This window comes from Anabrus simplex, chromosome 2 (genome assembly GCF_040414725.1).
Source record: "Anabrus simplex isolate iqAnaSimp1 chromosome 2, ASM4041472v1, whole genome shotgun sequence".
NCBI classification, from domain to species: Eukaryota; Metazoa; Arthropoda; class Insecta; order Orthoptera; family Tettigoniidae; genus Anabrus; species Anabrus simplex.
The window spans coordinates 170,971,141-170,990,643 of record NC_090266.1 but is presented as its reverse complement, the minus strand read 5'-3'; the positions used below and the strand labels follow the sequence as shown (position 1 = coordinate 170,990,643).

General features: G+C 37.8%; 1 protein-coding gene across 2 annotated transcripts in view; it reads left to right on the top strand.

Annotated features, from left to right (window-relative positions):
* Positions 1 to 19,503, top strand: part of LOC136863973 (titin) — a 982,878-nt gene that overhangs the window by 844,506 nt on the left and 118,869 nt on the right. For both annotated transcript variants that reach the window (XM_067140442.2, XM_067140441.2), the window contains 2 exons: positions 11,424 to 11,705; positions 19,323 to 19,503. In XM_067140442.2, coding sequence (XP_066996543.2) covers positions 11,424 to 11,705; positions 19,323 to 19,503 — 463 coding nt within the window. The remainder of the gene's footprint in view (positions 1 to 11,423; positions 11,706 to 19,322) is intronic.

Sequence of the window (19,503 nt, the reverse complement as noted above, 5' to 3'; positions counted from 1 at the left end):
ATCTATTTATTTATTTATTTATTTATTTATTTATTTATTTATTTATTTATTTATTTATTTATTTATTTATTTATTTATTTATTTATTTATTTATTTATTTGTTTGTTTCTTATATGGCTGATAATACTAAACTTATTTATTTACACATGTACATATTAAAACCAATACTAGATTTTAATATTCTGTCCTCTATCCATGCAAGTGCTGTTTGTGTGGCAGCATAGAAATCACTAGGATTTCCCTGATAGGCCTTCTGCTGGCAGTCTCTCACAGTGTGCTGTATGGTCTGGATCTTGGTGTCACAGTTACACTGGGGTGAGGAAACCTTACCCCATTTGAACAATTTGTTATATAGATTCCATGTTCGGTGCAAATTGCACTACGTGGCAGTCCCATACCAACTATTGTCGCGGCCACCAAATTAGGCGGGTGAGGAAAACTGCGCTGTCATCAGATATGGGAATGGCGAAGCGACAGATGGTCGAGAGTCGCTTACCCCCAGGCACGGATTGGCAACGCCGATCGTGCAGTGCTGTCAAACTGAGGCTCATCCGCTCCAGGCCACCTTACCCGAGTCATTCCCTGTCAAGCAGCTGTTGAGCTTGAATCGTAAGTGCAGTTAAAGATGGATAGTGAATGTGAATTGATTTGGGCTGAAGTCAAGAGAGAAGTGGCAGAGAGGAACAAGACACTCAAAATAAAGGGCGTAGAAAAACTCATGTTAGAAGCCATCGACCGTGTGACTGCTGCAGATTGGGAAAAGTGCTTCAATCGCACGGAAAATGTTCAAACAGATGATTGGGCCAAGGAAATAGTAAGGGACGAAAGAATGGAGCCATTCATCATCAGTGTAAAAGACGACTCAACAGATAGTGAGATGAGTGATGACAGTGACTAAGACTGCCTTGAAGCCAGAAACCGATTCTTACTTCATTGTAAATTTATGTAAACCTATTATTTAAAGTAGTCCTTTTTCTATATTACTCGGTACAATATACAGTATTCAAATATTTAAAGTTATAATGTAATAAAACTGATACCGATTAATATGTAATCCGAAAGTATTTACGAGGTCGTGCAGCCTGTGCTGGTGCGCGCGCCCCGAACTGCCTCAGCTTGCGACATTTACATGATCGCTTTCCGGGCCATTTTCCAGGAAAATTACAAGACTCACGGAAATATGTTTCAGATAAAAAATATAAGTCAGGCGATTTTTTACATTTTTCCCACAGACAAAATTTTATTGGCTGAAGAAATAACAACTTGGCTGCTTACTGATATTTTCAATACATGATTCTACGGATTTAAACTTACTCATTCAAGATTTTATTTTTCATAATTATTTAAAGTGGTTTATATGGAAAATAGTTATACCACTGGAATCTGCAGTCTTTTCTGAAGCTTGTAGTATAATTTGTTTTGAAACATTGTATGAAGTAACATCAGGAGCTTGAGAGAGAACAACTTGCCTCGAGCTCCGAAATGATGTGTTCAGTTAGACATTTCTTCGCCAGTTGCTACATAACCTTGGCAACAGCGTAATTTCTCTGACCCGCCTAATTTCGTGGCCGCGACAATAGTGTCTGAGCAGGGTCTATACTTGCAAATTCTTGGAGAACTGCCTCATTTCATATAGTCATTATTAGTGACAAACAAAGTTGTCATTTGTAATGATGGCTATATGACACCCCCAATTTCTGGAAATAGGCATTGTAGATATCTGATTATCTTTTAAGAAAAAGGAAACCAAGATTTTGTACGGGTCTTTCTGTGACCAACAGTGTGTTACCACATATTTCTTCCAGGAAATAACTTGTTTTCACTTTATTCCATTTATCATATATAAATCATGAAATTCACTGCTTGGAGTTGTAAACTAAGATAATGAGGTGTCTTAGTTTTAAACATAACATTACAGTTTATAGCGTCCGTATCGTTCCCATGATGGTAGGTTTCATCCTGGCTGAAGTCAGAGGTGTGATTGTAAAGTGAGACAGTCGATCTGCCCTGAAACAGACAGCATAGAGCTGGTCATAAGAGAAACGCCCTTTGCCGAGTTTAAACCTGGCAGTAGAAAGGGTCGTGCTCGCCTAGTTGGATACGACCGTATACAACAAACTCCAAGATCAGAATGTCTCGGGCAGGAAGACACTTCCGCTGACCCTCACTTATCTCTCCCCTTCTTGTGCATCTTGGCCAGCACAGAGGCATGTCATTTACAGGGTCTCTCATATAAACCCAGACTGAATGCACGGTGTTTGTACCCTGCACTATGGCAGCTGCAGTATGGGAGGCGCGTGCATAGTTCTTGACCTTGCAAGCAACCTGCACGTGTTTGACCTAGCAAGCATCAGTCAACAGTCTGAATCTCAGCTGTTAACATGGTGAGACAGTTATCATTGCAACGCCGTATTTTTGTATGTAAAAGCTCTGGTTTCTTCTTAATAGTCGTGTGAACAGTCGTAACTCTCGTTATCGGTGTGCAGAAAATCCTAGTGGTGTTTATGAAGTCCCTCATTATGATAGGAAGATTGGTGTTTGGTGTGCTGTTAGTGCAAGACGAATAATTGGTTCTGTTTTTTTAAGATGACAGTAAATGCAGAGAGGTACCAAGATGACATTTTGATACCGTTTTTCCGTCAGTTAACGGAAGAAGAAATATTACGTGGGTGGTTTCAGCAATATTCAGCCCCTGCTCATACAGCAGGAGATACCCTTCTTACAATCTCGGAAGTGTTTGCAGATAGTGATCAGTGCTGGTCTATTTCCCCCTCATTCTCCAGATCTAACAGTGTGTAGTTTTTACTTGTGGGGAAAACTGAAAGAAAAAGTTTGGAGGAACTGAAAGAAAACATTACAAATGAAATCAGAAACATTACAGTGGGAGAACTCACTCGCGTCGGCCAGAATGTGATTACCGGATACATTGCCTGTATAACCCAGGAAGGACGACACTTCCAGCATCTTTTATAAGGTAAGATTCCACATAAGATTACATACACCCTTAAAGCAGGGCGGCCATGCACGACATAAGTTCGGCTGAGACAGCTGCCGTAGCTCAGATTACAAACACTATGTGTTCAGTGTTCGTTTATATGAGAGACCTTGTAGTTATTTGTAATATCAAAAGATTGCATACAAGGTAGATAATGGGAAATATTATTTACTATCAGCTTAGTAATACATATTGTTTGGATTGGGAGTTATTATCAGATTTTGTTCTCTCTCACTTTTTTCTTCCAGGCCTTCGTATCAATTTCCCTTTCATATGAATTGCAAAATGAGTAGCTAAAAATCAAAATGCCCTTACCATCCAACCTCTCCATCACATTACAGCCCTGATGGGCCTTGGCCTACTAAGTGACTGCTGCTCAGCCCAAAGTCCTGCAGATTACAAGGTGATGCATGGTCAGTGTGAAAAATACTCTAGGCTGTTATTCTTGGCTTTCTAGACTGGGGCTGCTATCTCACCATTAGATAACTTCTCATTTGTTTTCATGTAGTCTGAGTGGACATTAAACCAGCCCTCACATCCAGGTAAAAAAACAAACCCTGACCTAGCCAGTAATCAAACTCGGGGCTTCTAGATAAGAGGCAGGCTCGCTACCTCTAGATCACATGGCCAGGAATCGAGATATCCTTAACCCATATCATCTTTAATGAAATTCCACCCAGTCACTTCCTGGTGATACTGTAAGAGACAAGCATTAAACTACACGAACCTACTATGCTGGCGTAGCAGGGGGAGAGGTGATACTCCCATGTGGCACGTCCCAGGTGGCGGATAGGGGGGTTCTAACTGGCTTGCCGGCGGACTTGAGGGCAATAAAATACCTCTCGCGGACCAAACGCACAACCCCACTGTGGGTGGGGGACACAGACGAAGAATACACCCACGGTATCCCCTGCCTGTCGTAAGAGACGACTAAAAAGGGCGACCAAGGGATGATTATATTAGAACCATGAAACTCCTTGTGATTAGTACCACCATGCAGGGAACACCATGGGTCGCATTCCTTGCGCATAGTACCACTATAATATATAAGTGATAATAATAACAACGTAAACGTTTCCACCTTTTCAAAACTACAATATATTCACAAAATTACAAATTACAAGGTACTAGTTTCGACCCATCTAGGGGTCATCATCAGCCGTATTGGACCAAAGATCATTTGTGGCGAAATCCTAAGACAATGTTATTTTAAAGAATAACAAGTGAAATGAGATGTTATGGTAATAGTTAATAATACAAGGAATATACATACTAAGAGGTTTTTAACAAAGAATAAAGTATAAATGGGGTGTTGTAAAAATTATAATCATGGAAATCAGTAAGTTCTTGTATTGAAATGAAATATGGCTTAGGAAGAGGGCTTAAGGTGGGGCTGAAGGGTGCAGGAGAAAGTGTAATTGTCTTGGAAAAGTACCTTTGATTAAATTTAGGATTGAGTTTAGGTTGGCTGCATTATTGTTTCTGAGGAAAGTGATAAATAGATCGAAGAGTATGTTGGGTTTCTCTGAGATTTCATTGAGATTGTGACTGGCATTAAAGTATTGGTCTAGGTGTATGTAGTAATTTTCCATTATGTTGAGTAAAGGGCCCTTGTTTGCTAATACGAGGATGTCCATGTCTTGTTCAATATTGGTGAAATTATGGTTATAATCTTGCATGTGTTGGCCGATGGCTGAAAACCTGTTGTATTTTATTGCGTTAGTGTGCTCGTGGTATCTGATAATGAAGTTTCTCCCGGTTTGCCCGATGTAGGTTTTTTTACAGGTGGTACATTTGATCCTATAAACTCCTGATTTTAAAAAACTGCTGGTCTTGTTGATGTGTGAAGTATTGTATAAAACGTTCATGTTCTTATTGTTGGTTAGATTCCAAATAGGTTTGTGATTAGTAGCAAACGAGAGCACGACAGCTTTTACAGTACTTGTGATTAGTAGCACTATATGAGCGACATCATGGAATGACGGAATCTATGGTTCTGGCTTGCCTATGATTATTACCCACTATATGAGAAACACCACGGGATAGTACGATTCCCTGTGGTTAGTACACTTAGGTGATGAACACCATAGGTTTGTGTTGCCTGTCAATGGCACTGCAGTGTGCAAAACACAGTCTGTAATACATTTGCGAATTTCATTACCTGTGAGTAGTACCATAATGTGTGGAATTCCGTGAGTCTACACTACTCTTGATTAGTACCGCAACATGACAAATACCTTGGTTCTACTTTTCTAGCGATAAGTACCATTATGAGGGGCCGATGACTTGGATTTTGGACTCCTTTCGACTACAAGCATCATCGATTCAGTATCGTGCCATAGACGCAGTCCCTTGGTCAGTAATACTATTGTTTTACGCCAGCTTCTGTGCATGTGAGGCACTGTAGGTTGGTTCAACTGATCGTTTTAAATTCATATCCATCCATCCATCCATCCATCCATCCATCCATCCATCCATCCATCCATCCATCCATCCATCCATCCATCCATCCATCCATCCATCCATCCATTCATTCTTTGTCCTCTTGTTTTGAATTGTGGTCGGTGGAGGATTTTGGATTTTTTAATTTTGTCATTTCATTTCATCTCATTTCGTACCATTAGGGGCCGATGACCTAGATGTTAGGCCCCTTTAAACAACAATCATCAGTCATCAAGCATTAAACTGAAGCTGATCTTGGCCATTACATCCATTATAAAAGCCAGGTATCAGGTTATTTTTCAAAAAGTACTGACGGAAAGATTATTTTATAAGTAGATTTTGTACTCTGTGATTGGAACCACTGTAATTCCTCTGCTGATTTCACTGTTTGATCGTGTATTCTACATTAATTCACTTCCTATGTACCTACTTGGAGATCAACAAAGTTTCAATATTCTTGCTCTTGATTTCTCCTGTTCCAGTTCTTTCTCTTTCCTCCTGTTATCACCTTTGCTTTTACCCTTCTCTACACTGATTCTTATTCTTATTCTCCATTCTTCAGTTCCCTATTTACTTGTATTAAGCTTAATCAGTTCATCACAGTATTTTCTGCAAATTGCAGTGTGTTCATTCTTATACCTCCATATGCTGCTTTTCCTGCTACAGTGATATCAGTGATATCTACTTCCCTGGCTCAGTCTATTTTTTATTTCAAACCAATCTGCTTTGCCCACTTGTGTCTCTGAAACAACTACAGCCTTGATCCTGTAGATGGGCCGGAATCAACCACTGATCCATTAGGTGGGTCAGAATGAGCCCCGCATTATGTAGGTGAATTGGAAGCAAAAGCTTGTTTTTCAACCAACTTGAAATAATATACAGCTTTTTTTTTAGAACATTGTAATTTTTTCTTTTTGTTTGTTGAGCATCTGTTATGTCTGTAATACATATCACTGTGATATTAGTGAAATCTATAATGAAAGGGTAGTTCACTTATCATCAGTATTAATCGGAGACACAATAGAATTTCAATGTATGGCACATTTATTTATTTAATCTATTTAAAAATTAAAGGTTCCAAATTAGACCCACTTATCTTTGTATCAATTACTGGTAGGCCTTTACATTTTTTAATGAAATGTATTGTCAAGTTGAGTTACACATTTTTTATACCAAGCAACCATAAGTGGTAGTCGTATTGTTTGAGGTTATATGATTAATAGAATATTTGGTTTAATAAGGTATGTAATTTTAGATCTAGGTCTATGTCTACCTAGCTAACTTAAAAACCAAAGCGCAAAATGACTTGCAAGAAGTTACGCCATTGAGGATTGCCTTCGCCTTCATGTTTATTTACTCATGCGTTGCCACCAGTTTGCTAGTGACAGAAACCTTTTTATCTTTAACCTCTTCTTAATTGTTGTATTGGACAAAAGAAGATGAAGGGCACAGAGATAATTTTTGTTAAAAAAGAGAAGCAGCTTCTAAACAGTCATAAGTTAACACCCACCACTCAACTCAACACACGTTAAAATGAACTAGTCAGTTAATCCCAATAGAGAGATATGTGAATAACTAGGTAGGGTTAGGGGTTTGGAGAGTTGTGGAAGGGGCAGGAATGGTGGAGTGGTAAGTGTTACAAGTATTGTCACATGTATGAGCTGTTTGTTGACATTGTTCACTTGCCTCTTTCAAGGTCCTGGGGCTGAGCTGGCTACCTTGGCAAATTGACATAGTTCTGCTTTGGGTTTTGGGCATTTTTCATGTCTTATCAAACAGTTAATTTTTGCTTAATTTAGCTATTGTTTTTGATTTTATTTTTTAATGACAAAACATATTTTAATTCATTTATTGTTGTTATCAACACAAATTAAAAATAATATGGGTTGCCTCCTTGTCCCTCCCCCCAGTCTGAGGCTTGGGCCTTGTGTATATGTGCTATTACAGGGTCCTTATTTGATAAGTGTGCGACAGAAGCACCATTCTAGCCACGACAAGTTGCCTCATTGTCATTTATCCACTGGCTGTCAAGATGTGCACTGCACATCAGCAAAAATGAGGCTTAAATTTCGGTCATGGATAGCTAATTCTGATTAAACTAAGAGACTAAAAACTTCCCTAGCATTAAAGGAGTTTCTCAAAATGAGGTTCTTCAGCACATAAACATTCTTGGCACCTCCTAAGAAGGCTTGCTGACACTCAGCAAATCTTAGCCTGTGATGTGTTCAATATCATTTGCTAAATGATCTCTTGTAGTTCTTGTCTTGTGTGAAGGTTTTTCCTTTCAACATCTCCCACATGCAACAATCACTGGAATTTAAGGATTTAGAGGGGCTTCTTTCCAAGAGAATTCCTATTTCATTAAGCCTTTCCTATGTTACTGTAATTTATTTCTTCCTTTTTTTCTTCTTAGGAACAAACATGGTGCAGGAGTTCTTAACTATATTACATACTATATTCCTATTTAAAAGACAGCTGGGAAACTGTGTATGAAAATAAGGACACTCTTTGACAGACGAATATGTCCCTTAGCATTTCACACTGAAAAAAACGTTGTTCTAATGCAAACATCACCTTTAAAGCAATACTGTACTAAAAACATTATTAACACCAGAGCAATGTCAACGACACTAAACCCTTACTGAATTCAATACGATAACCTCCTGTGTCAGTCGGGCATATTAACATTACTTTACCCTGCAGCTGTAGATTACTTCACTACTGCAGCTGCACATAGCGAGACTAGCAGTGTACTTACATTGCACAGCTTTAAAATAAAGACCTTGTATAATCAATATTTTCTCGTTGCATAAAAAGGGATGGGAACCTTTTACTAACTGTTTAAAATGTATATAGTGTCCTTCTGTAAATTATATCCAAGGATTGATATGTGTGGTCATTATTTCCTTTTCTTCACTTATTAGTGTCCATAGTCATGTTAATAAGCTGTTCTGCCATGTTGTTTTACTCAAAATAAGGGTCTGAACTTGTGGACTCTATAGATCTTTAATTATCACATGCTACCTCAGTTTCCCTTTTTGTTCTTAATATGCGTTTTCTGGAGTTCTGTAGCTTGTAATTTCTTGGATTTTGTTAAAAGGGAAGTCTAACTGTATAATTACTCTAATTATTGAACAAGAAACTGAAAATTTTTCATTCTCTGTTACTCTTTGCATAATCTAATATCATGTTGAATTGTCCGACTCATTGGCTGAACGGTCAGCGTACTGGCCTTCGGTTCAGAGGGTCCCGGGTTCAATTCCTGGCCGGGTCGGGGATTTTAACCTTAATTGGTTAATTCCAATGGCACGGGGGCTGGGTGTATGTGTTGTCTTCATCATCATTTCATCCTCATCACGACGTGCAGGTCGCCTACGGGAGTCAAATAGAAAGAGAGACCTGCACCTGGTGAGCTGAACCCGTCTTGGGATATCCCGGCACTAAAAGCCATACGACATTTCATTATTATTTTAAATTCAAGAAAATGTAAATTTTAGATCATGATGATTATGATAATTACCTGTGGCTTTTGCTAGCCTTGTGCGGCCCTGGTAAGGCTGACCCTCTGATGAGTGTGGGCGGTGTCTTCCATGTATAGGAAACAGCGTGTTTGTGTGGCGAAGGAGATCTGAGACATGTGACGTATGAGTTGCAGGAATGTTGGGGTTAGCACAAACATCCAGTTCATGAGCCAAGCGACTGAAAATTAAAATTCCTCCATTCAGCTGCAGAGGCCCCAAGGATTGACAGCTAAGATGCTAACCATTCAGTCATGGAGCCAGACTGTTGTGGTAAAATTTTCAATAACTTGACAAAGTAATGCTGTTGAATGTCTCCGTTGTTGTAGCTCACGCAGCATGTTATGTAAATGCAACTGAACAGCAAACGACATTTCTGATCCAGCTTTCTAAGTTTACTGGCATGTGCTATCTGGATATGCTGCAAAACTGATTATTTCCTTGATTGAACAACAACTCAAGCAACTTCAGCAAGATGAAGCTCCAATTCATCAGTGTGCTACTATTGCCTGTTCACTAAATGAAGTATATTGACGCCTTGTTTAGTTTCAGTGGATCTCATGATTTAATGCTTTTCGGTTGTTAATTCCCCAACTGGATCACCAGCATTATGGCATGTGATTTTCTCTTCTTAAGTGTGTGACTTGCGACGAACTAAAAAATTTTGATAACTGGACTTCAGTTCCATGTGTGGCAGCAATTTTATTTTTTGCTTCTCTGCAGTTCAGTCACGTAGAGCAGTCTTATTTTCCCCATACATTGATACATTAACCACAACTCTGATCCTGCAAACACACTGTCTGTGGTCCTGTGTAATGTAATAATAATAATAATAATAATAATAATAATAATAATAATAATAATAATAATAATAATAATAATAATAATAAACTCAATAGCTGTAGTCGCATAAGTGCAGCCAGTATCCAGTATTCAGGAGATAGTGGGTTCGACTTTAATCTGATGCCATCTGGCTGCTTCCTTGTCAATTTTGATGTTCCGTTTTTCTCTAGGGATACCAGATGGCAGAGTAAACCGAATCTCTCTTGGGTGTCTGTGGTGGCTGAATATTTTGAATTTTTTGGCTAAACGCCAAATGTGTTGCCAAATCTTTTTGATGCCAACATCATACAACACGGAGTGATGAATGGACTGTCTTGAAAAATGGTCTGTCTTGACAAATGGACCGTTTTCCCTCCCTTAAAAAATCTGACTACCTCTGTCGGTAATAAGTTTCATATTATTCTGTATTAAAGAGCAATATACTGTAAAATAAAAGCTAAAGGTTTCCACCTATTCAATACTATTTATTGTAATCTTAAAAATGTTACATATATTTGATGAAACTAGTTTTGGTCTTGCTGGGGCTGTACCTTAATTAAAGCCACGGCTGCTTCCTTTCCACTCCTAGCCCTTTCTATAAGACCTATCTGTGTCGGTGCGACGTACCAGCAACTTGTAAAAAAATAAGTGATCCTTAGGGAAAGGATTTTAAGTTTGAATGTATAATCAGAAAATGGGGGCGGGGGGTGAAATGGTTCTGAAAATACATACAAAAAGATGGAAGAAAGGTGTTGATGAAATCATGTTATTAAGGGTTAAAAACAGTTATATGAACTTTCCTTATCCCATTTACTGGGTTCTAATAATTCATAAACTTGTTATATTGGATTCCACACAACATATCAATGTTTTTGACAGTAAGTCCCTGGCGCTTTGAGCTCGATATATTCTTATATATAGAGAGAGAGAGGAGAGAAACTCTGCTCGACATCTACAGAAACCAATGAAATATATCTTGTCTAAACGCGTAAACGGAGTTCAGTTAAAGTTGTAAAGGTTTCCAAATCTGGATTGTTCTTCAAATTTAATTTGAATTTGTCTTTAGCAAATCCATCAAGGTTCTCCTTAACACTCATCAACTTCTTCCAAACTCTGAATCACATAAGGCAAATACTTGTAGCCCTGTACTGTGTAAAGTTCCAACTCTAGGTCTTGGTTGTTGATGACTGTTGGGCCTGCTTGATGGCTTCTGCATCTGTTGAGTCTAGGGCACATATGAATCATTTGATTTTATCACAATTTTTACCCAAGAGAATCTGTAGAAGCAGAGAAAAAAAGATTGTCTAATCTTTTAAAAACACTGATAAAAGTAGGGGGTAAAAGTGCTGAAGCCATGAAATATAATGGAGAAGGTGGCAACATGTAGTAACTCACAAAAAGGTGCAAAAGGTGCAACAAATTATGTTTATTTTGCTTCATTTCATGTCTCCAAATATATACTTTGACCTATCTGTACAAAAACAGCTGTATTTTTGGAAAGGTGTTGCACCTTAAAATGCTTTCACTAGTGATCACCTGGTGGTTAGGACATTACATTGTGTAGTAGTCCAATGAATCATTTCAAATTATTCTATGAGTTTCATAATTTCTCTGTTCCTTTTTTCAAATTCACTTTTATTTTTCAGTTAAATTATGAACATAAGAAAGCATCCTTGGTCATAAGTGAAGCTTTTCCAAAGGATGCTGGAACTTATGTAGTTGCTGCAAAAAACCTAGCAGGAGAAGCAACATGTACATGCAACGTTTCTGTGAAAGGCAGATTGCCAACCGAAACCTCCGACTCCGAACTTGCGAGTGATATGGAACCAATAAAACCAGCAATTCAACTTCCTCTGAAAGATATATCTGTATTTGAAGGAAAGAAGGTCAGACTTGATTGTGTGATAATTGGACAACCTGAGCCTGAGGTAAATATGATTATGTATTTTATCCATGATAATCTCTTGTCAAATGTTGTTTGATGAAGGTTCTTACTTTTATTACTTCCTTTATATATTGTAAGGCATCTACTCTCTTTGAAAAATTTGGGCTTAGATAAATTTTTTTTTTAAATTGAAAGAACTGCACACATTTAATGTGCCAGTTTGAGTATAAGAAAATAATTTCAAAAGTTAAAAACCTTCTTTGAATTACACCTAATACTGAACAAGACAAAACTTTATACTGTCTGGACTGAGCAATCAGCCATGTTAATTAAGAATAGGTTCACACTATGCTTAAACAACAAATTCTTATTAGACATATGATAAAAAATGTCTTATGTGGCTAAGAAATTAAACTAGCTCTGCTTTTAAGAACAAAAGTATTTTGAGTGTGTAATTAACCTGTAATGACATCAGTCAAAACAATGAATACACCTGTTGAGTCTAGGGCACATATGAATCATTTGATTTTATCACAATTTTTACCCAAGAAAATCTGTAGAAGCAGAGAAAAAAAGATTGTCTAATCTTTTAAAAACACTGATAAAAGTAGGGGATAAAAGTGCTGAAGCCATGGAGATGTAAAATGAATACTGTTACGAATAAACCAGTGTCTTTATTGGACAAATTTAACCTAGGATGACCCAATTAGCAGATCCATAAAAACACACACACATTCTCTCTCTCTCTCGCATGAACTACAATACTTAATAATTAGTGGCTATTTACAAAAGTCGCCTCATGTTTTGGCTTCCAGAAAATCCACAAAAACACCAGACAAAAAGCGCAATGCAAGGGGAGGCCGCCACATGCCCTCAGACTGGTTGGGAGATTCCCAGCCTGGCTTGTTTATCAAATCGAATTGAATCGAATCGAATCGAATTGAATCAAATCAAATCAAATCAAATCAAATCAAATCAAATCAAATCAAATCAAATCAAATCAAATCAAATCAAATCAAATCAAATCAAATCTCACCTCACCTCACCTCACCTCACCTCACCTCACCTCACCTCACCTCACCTCACCTCACCTCACCTCACCTCACCTCACCTCACCTCACCTCATTATTTGCAAATGAGGTGTCTACCTCGGTGGCAAATGGTACACTAAAATACATTATTGTCAAGCACTAAATTTTAAATTTAACAAGAGACAAAGAAAATTTTCCTAGAATACAATATTATACAATTTACGCTAATAATTTGTTCTATTAAACACACACATCATCCTTAATGAATTTATATTGTTTACAAAATTCTACTTATAATATCTTACAAACATAGTCAACTCATATACAGTATGTGAAATTACTTCTAGTAATAATATACAACTGGTATAAGATTAAAATTAACATTGAATTTATTTACATATTTATATTTTATCCATTTTGGAATCTAAGTAGCATAACGACCTGCTGCGTCTTAACCAGAGCCCCTTTTGCCACCACTTTTCAGAGTTCCTGAAGGGCCTTCACAGCTACCGTAGCGGTCCCAGGGCCCTCGAAGTCCCCACTGTACTTCACCCCTACAGGCAGTCCCCTACTTGGGCTGTCCAAACTCCATAGACCAGGGGATGGAATTAATTTAATCACACACATTTTTTTATTTACAATATCCTGCACTGGTCGAATGCCCTCTAACATTTCATTTATTTTCTCTGTTGTTGTTTATTCTCTTCTTGAATATCTGTACCGATTTTGGAAAAGGATCAAACACTACCCCTGGTAAACTGTTCCACTTCTTCGCGCCCTTCCCAATGAATGAAAATTTACCCCAATCGTTTCTGCTAAAATTCCTTCTAATTTTGTACTTGTGGTCAGTTCTACCAATATAATTATTTTCCAACCGAAGCCTCTCACGGATATCTCTCCATGCTTCTTCTCCTGTATAGGCTCTATATAATCCTATGAGTCTAGTTTTCTCCCTTCTCTTACTTAAAGTTTCCCAACCAAGTTCCTTTAACATTTCTGATACACTACTCTTTCTCCTGAAATCCCCTGTTACAAACCTTGCTGCTTTCCTCTGCACACCATCTAGTTCTTTTATTAGGTATTCTTGGTGAGGATCCCAAACATTGTTTGCATATTCCAATAATGGACGAATCATACTTAAGTAACTTTTTTCTTTTAATTCTATGTTGGATCCTTTAAGTAGCCTCATTATGACATGTAACAACCTCTATGCTTTCCCAACAATGTCATCAACATGACCCTTCCAGTGCAAATTACTTTCAAATCTCACACCTAAGTATTTGCACTTGCCATCTTTATGGATAACTACCTCATCCAGGAAATACTGAAGGGGGCTTCCAGAGGGTAGGCAGTTGCATGAACACATTACAATATGCATTAAGTATTGAGCAACAACAAACAATCCCACAGTGTAACAACCCATTATTAGAGCCCTGGCTTCCCGAGATGACTGTTGCCCTGGTAGGTGGCCTGCAGATGCTGGATCACCATGCGGTCATATTCAGCCATACTGCTTGGCTTTCCTGACTGGGCCCACTACTTGTAGTAACAGACAGCTCGTCACTTGGTGTCAAGAGTCCGAGTGAACCTCATTCCATCCTTCTGCCCTGGACTGGCTGGGAATTGAACCTGGGGACACTGAATATGAGGCATGCATTCTACCCCTACATTGGGGTGCTGGTGAATGCATCTGCCAAATCGATATAGACACTTTTCAGTCATAAAGTGCTAGATAAAAACTTACCTTCGTTGTAGATAGGAGATCTAACACCTTTATTGTCACACAATCATCTAAATAGACAGCATGGCTGGTAAACTAGTGGGTGTACTTCGTACTATTCAACCTGTAAAGGATAAAAGCATTGAATGATGTACAAAAATGTACTGTATATGTACTTTTTATTTTCATAAGGCATGATGCAAGCCCAGTAGCTTTAGTTTAAATTGTCCTTTACCGACTCATTTATGCAATAATATGTTTTCCTCTCAAAAGATGACCTAGGGAAGGCAGTGTCTTACTGTAATAAGAGGATTCTCTTATGTCAGTCTTCATAGTAGGGGGTGACAAAAAAATTGCTGGCCGGGCTGAGTGGCTCAGGTGGTTGAGGCTCTGGCCTTCTGACACCACAGGTTCGATCCTGGCTCACTCCGGTGATATTTGAAGGTGCTAAAAAACGTCAGCCCCGTGTTGGTTGATTTACTGGCACGTGAAAGAACTCCTGCGGGACTAAATGCTGGCACCTCGGCGTCTCCAGAAACCGTAAAAGTGGTTAGTGGGACATAAAGCCAATAACATTATTATTTAGAAATTGCTCCTCAGGTCAAGAAAATAGTCACGGCGACCATAAATATTGGATTACAGGCCATTGAGAGATTTAAGAATATGCCAAATAATCAAAATTTCAGATAACAAATGCCATAGGAAATAAATTGACAAGTATGCAATTCTTGAATGAATGAACTGAGATAGTGGATGGCACTTGCTTGGTGTGAACATATCCAAATAATAATAGATTCCAAATGAAATAAGAGCATTGATATACTAAACTTAGTAATAATAACTCTTCTCTTTAGAGTTGGCTGCAGTCATACCCATCGATGAGGGGTTAGTCTTCGTATAATTGCAGCAGTAATGCAATCTGACAAAGATGAGTAGCAGCAGAAGGGATAATGAACACCTGAACTAACAACAGTAGTCAGCCAGTGTAATGTTATTGTTGATAATGTTTAAGGACTCACAATATTGAAGACCATCCACATTTTGTTTGCTTCTGGCTTGGTGATTTTAAAGCCCCCTCTTTTATAGTTCCCTTTTCCTACATTCTTCGTGTTCATTCCTTCAGGCTTTGCTTCTAATTTTTATACTGAATGAGAAAATTGAGAAATATGGCATCACTCAATACTGATCTGCATTTAGGGCAGTCGCCCAGGTGGCACATTCCCTATCTGTTGTTTTCCTAGCCTTTTCTTAATTGATTACAAAGAAACTCAAAATTAATTAAACATCTCCCTTGATAATTTATTCCAATCCCTAACTCCCCTTCCTATAAACAAATATTTGCCCCAATTGGTCCTCTTGAATTCCAACTTTATCTTCTTATTGTGATCTTTCCTACTTTAAAAGACACCACTCAAACTAATTTGTCTACTTATGTCATTCCACGCCATCTCTCCACTGACAGTTTGTAACATATCACTTACTTAGTTTACAAAAGGAGTATATTTTTTACCCCACCAAAAATAAACAAAATCCAACCTCAACGTTTCAACCAATCTGGTCTATCAAAGACTTGTATTGACAATTGCCTCAAGCTAACATATGCTCGAATTTTCTTACGAAGAAGATCCACTTCAGTGCCAGACAAGAGTTGTTTTTAGAATTTTATATGACACAAATTTTCCTTTGGACAAAGATTTTAGAATTGTTTACAATGATTTCAACATGTGTCATATATGTCATGTCTAGGGCCCAGATTCATATGCACTAAAAACTTCAAAAATATGCATGCACATATGCACCAAAAATGTCAAAAATATGCACGAAAATATGCACTAAAAATAAAACAAAATACACTTACCAAACGCATTATTTAATTTCAACTCAGTGTTAAATTGATAAACATGTTTCATGCCTTGCAAAATGATGCATGGCAGTAGGTTATCAAAAGTTTTTCAAGGTTTTCAGTGGCCAATGACTTTCTGTTGTCGGACAGAATTAATTTACACGCTGGGCAGTACTTGTACACTGGCAACGACTACCCAGAATATTCTTCTGGCAAAGCCTGCCTGATTCCACTTATGTAGTTGCTTATGGATTGAATCTTCTTCAGTCCTGGGTTAGCTGCCTCTGTGGATCAGTGGTAGAGTGTCGGCCTCCGGATCCCAAGATAGCGGGTTCAAACTCGGCAGAGGTAGTCGAATTTTTGAAGGGCAGAAAAAAGTCCATTCGACACTCCATGTCGTACGATATCAGCATGTAAAAGATCTCTGGTGACACATTTGGTGTTTACCCGACAAAATTAATTAAATCTCAGCCATAGATGCCCAAGAGAGTTTCGGTTTACTCAGTCTGCCATCTAGTGGGCCTAGAGTGAAACGGAACGTCAAAATTGACGAGCAGACAGCCAGATAGCATCAAATTGAAATGTCTGCACACAGTAGCTGAGGCCATATGATTATTATTATTATTATTATTATTATTATTATTATTATTAGTCCTGGGTTTGAGTCCAACACCGCACTGAGTTTCCTTTTAACTTTTTCTACAGTTTCACCACGTACACCGCTTAAAGAACTAACGGGTGTTTTAAATTAACTGAAGGGATTCGTGCAGGGGTGCACCGTGAGTCTCTAGACACTTAATCGCCTTCGAAATTGACGAATCATGCACATGGACAAAACTGATATATTTATATACAGTTTCAGATTCAAATGCGCCCTTTGCTTCACGAACACACGCAGTATGACTATCGTCAATACCTTTAACTACACCTTTCACTTGATTTAAATTCTCCTGGTAGAACGATATTGCGGATAACCAAGTTCCCCATCTTGTTAGAACAGGTTCCGACGGAAGAGAAACCTGAGGCAGATGAATTTTCTACAACTGTACACGAGCTGGTGCTTTTAGGAACAGATTTTTTCCCACTTGAAAATACTTTGTTGACAGATGGAAAGAGAATACGTACCTTTTCTGCAATACTATGCCATCCATGGGCCAAACAGGTGACATCGATGTGATTTTGAAAAAATACTCTAAGAGACTGACCACGCTATTTTGGTTAGTACCGCAACATGGCAAATACCATGGTTCTACTTTCCTAGCGATAAGTGCCATTATGAGGAGCTGATTACTTGGATTTTGGACCCCTTTAGACTACAAGCATCATCGATTCAGTATTGTGCTATAGAAACAGTCCCTTTGTCAGCAATACTGTGAATGTGAGGCATTGCAGGTCAAATCCACTGATTGTTTTGAATTCATATCCATCCATTCATTCTTCGTCCTCACGTTTCGAATTCTGGTCAGTGAAGGATTTTGGACTTTTAATTTGTTATTACATTTCGTCTCATTTCGTACCATTAGGGGTCGATGACCTCGATGTTAGGCCCTTTTAAACAGCAAGCATCATCATCATCACAACTTTATTTCCAACTGTGTGTCTGTTGGTTTCTCCCTTGATTATATTCCATAAGGTTCGTGATTTATTGCACGACTCGTTAACTTTCTTGTTATTGTGCATTATCTTAGCCGCCCTAGGAACTCTTCGATAGACTGATTTGTAGTTCTTAACATACTTACAAAAATACAGGTCACAACTCTGCTGTGCTAATCTACTTAGTAATTTATATTTTTGACTTGAAATCTGTATACGTTTCGTGATCCATGGCTTTTTTGAAGTTTCATTAATTACTGGATTTTTTTTTTTTTTTTTTTTTGGAAAATGAAATTCAAATTGTGTAAAAAAAATTCTTAAAAAGGTTCTATACTTTTGGTCAATGCTATCACCAAGTGTTATTGGAGCCCAGGTATGAAGTTTAAGACTTTCAATGAAACTGCCACATGCAGCTGCAGAGAAAAAAACGAGTTAATTGTGCTTGCTTCATTTTGGTTGAATGCTTGTTAACATTCTCAATTTCTAGTTGCAAAATTTGAGCATGTTGATGTGATAATCCAAAATTTATATTGGATGCTTGCATTTTAGAACAATGAAAATTAATACAAATGTTATCTATCGTTGTAGCTTAGGTGGCAGTTACCTGGGTGGGTGTAAAAATGAAGTGTTTTAGATTACAGCTTTGAAGAACATGCAGTAGTTGTGATGTGAACGGAAGGTTATCTTCAGCGAAATCTATATTAAAATCACAGCAAAGTATTACTGCTGTGCTGCTATTCCTACTGAAAATGTTATGAAGGACTAGATCTAATTTTCCTAAGTAAATCTCCACATCAGCATCCGGTGAACGGTACACGGTTAACAGAATGACCCTTTTACCAGATGATAACAAGTAGTGACAGAGTAGGGAAAGCAATCTCAAATATTGGAAGTGAGAACCTTGAAATAGTGGACTGCTTCGAGAAAGAACCATTCTCTTCGTCAGGTACCACAAATATTTAAAATATCCATACATATCTGGACCATAAATATTATTTCAACACATACTAAAATATATCTAAAAACTTATTATTATTATTATTATTATTATTATTATTATTATTATTATTATTATTATTATTATTATTTGTGATAGCAGATGAAGAGAATGGTTCTTTCTTGAACCATGTACGTTTAATGTAGACGACAACAACTTCATTTGTCATTGTATGTACTGTATTAAGTATAGCCAGGGCAGACCCAGTAAAGACCCTTTGAGTATTAGTATTGTCATAGTTAATATGGAAAATCTAGGACCAAAAAATGGTTGAATTTGTTGATTCTTGTAACTGTACACTTAAGGTATTCCACTAGGAATTAGAGGTTTCTTTGTTTATACCATTTACATTAGCCCTTCCTCCACTCTGTCACTTTTTTTTCCCTCACTCTCTCTGATTCATTCTGAAATTGTTCATTCAGATCATTTGTTTTATAATTCATGTTCATATTAATCAAGAAATTTTGTTTTTTTAGGTAATTTGGTATCATGATGAACGCCCTGTAAAAGAATCATCAGATTTTGAACTCCTGTTTCAAGGCGATCGTTGTTCTCTTATCATTCATGAAGCCTACTTAGAGGATGCTGGTGAATACAAAGTGGTAGCTATTAATTCTGCCGGAGAAGCATCCAGCAAGTGTAATCTCACAGTTAAAT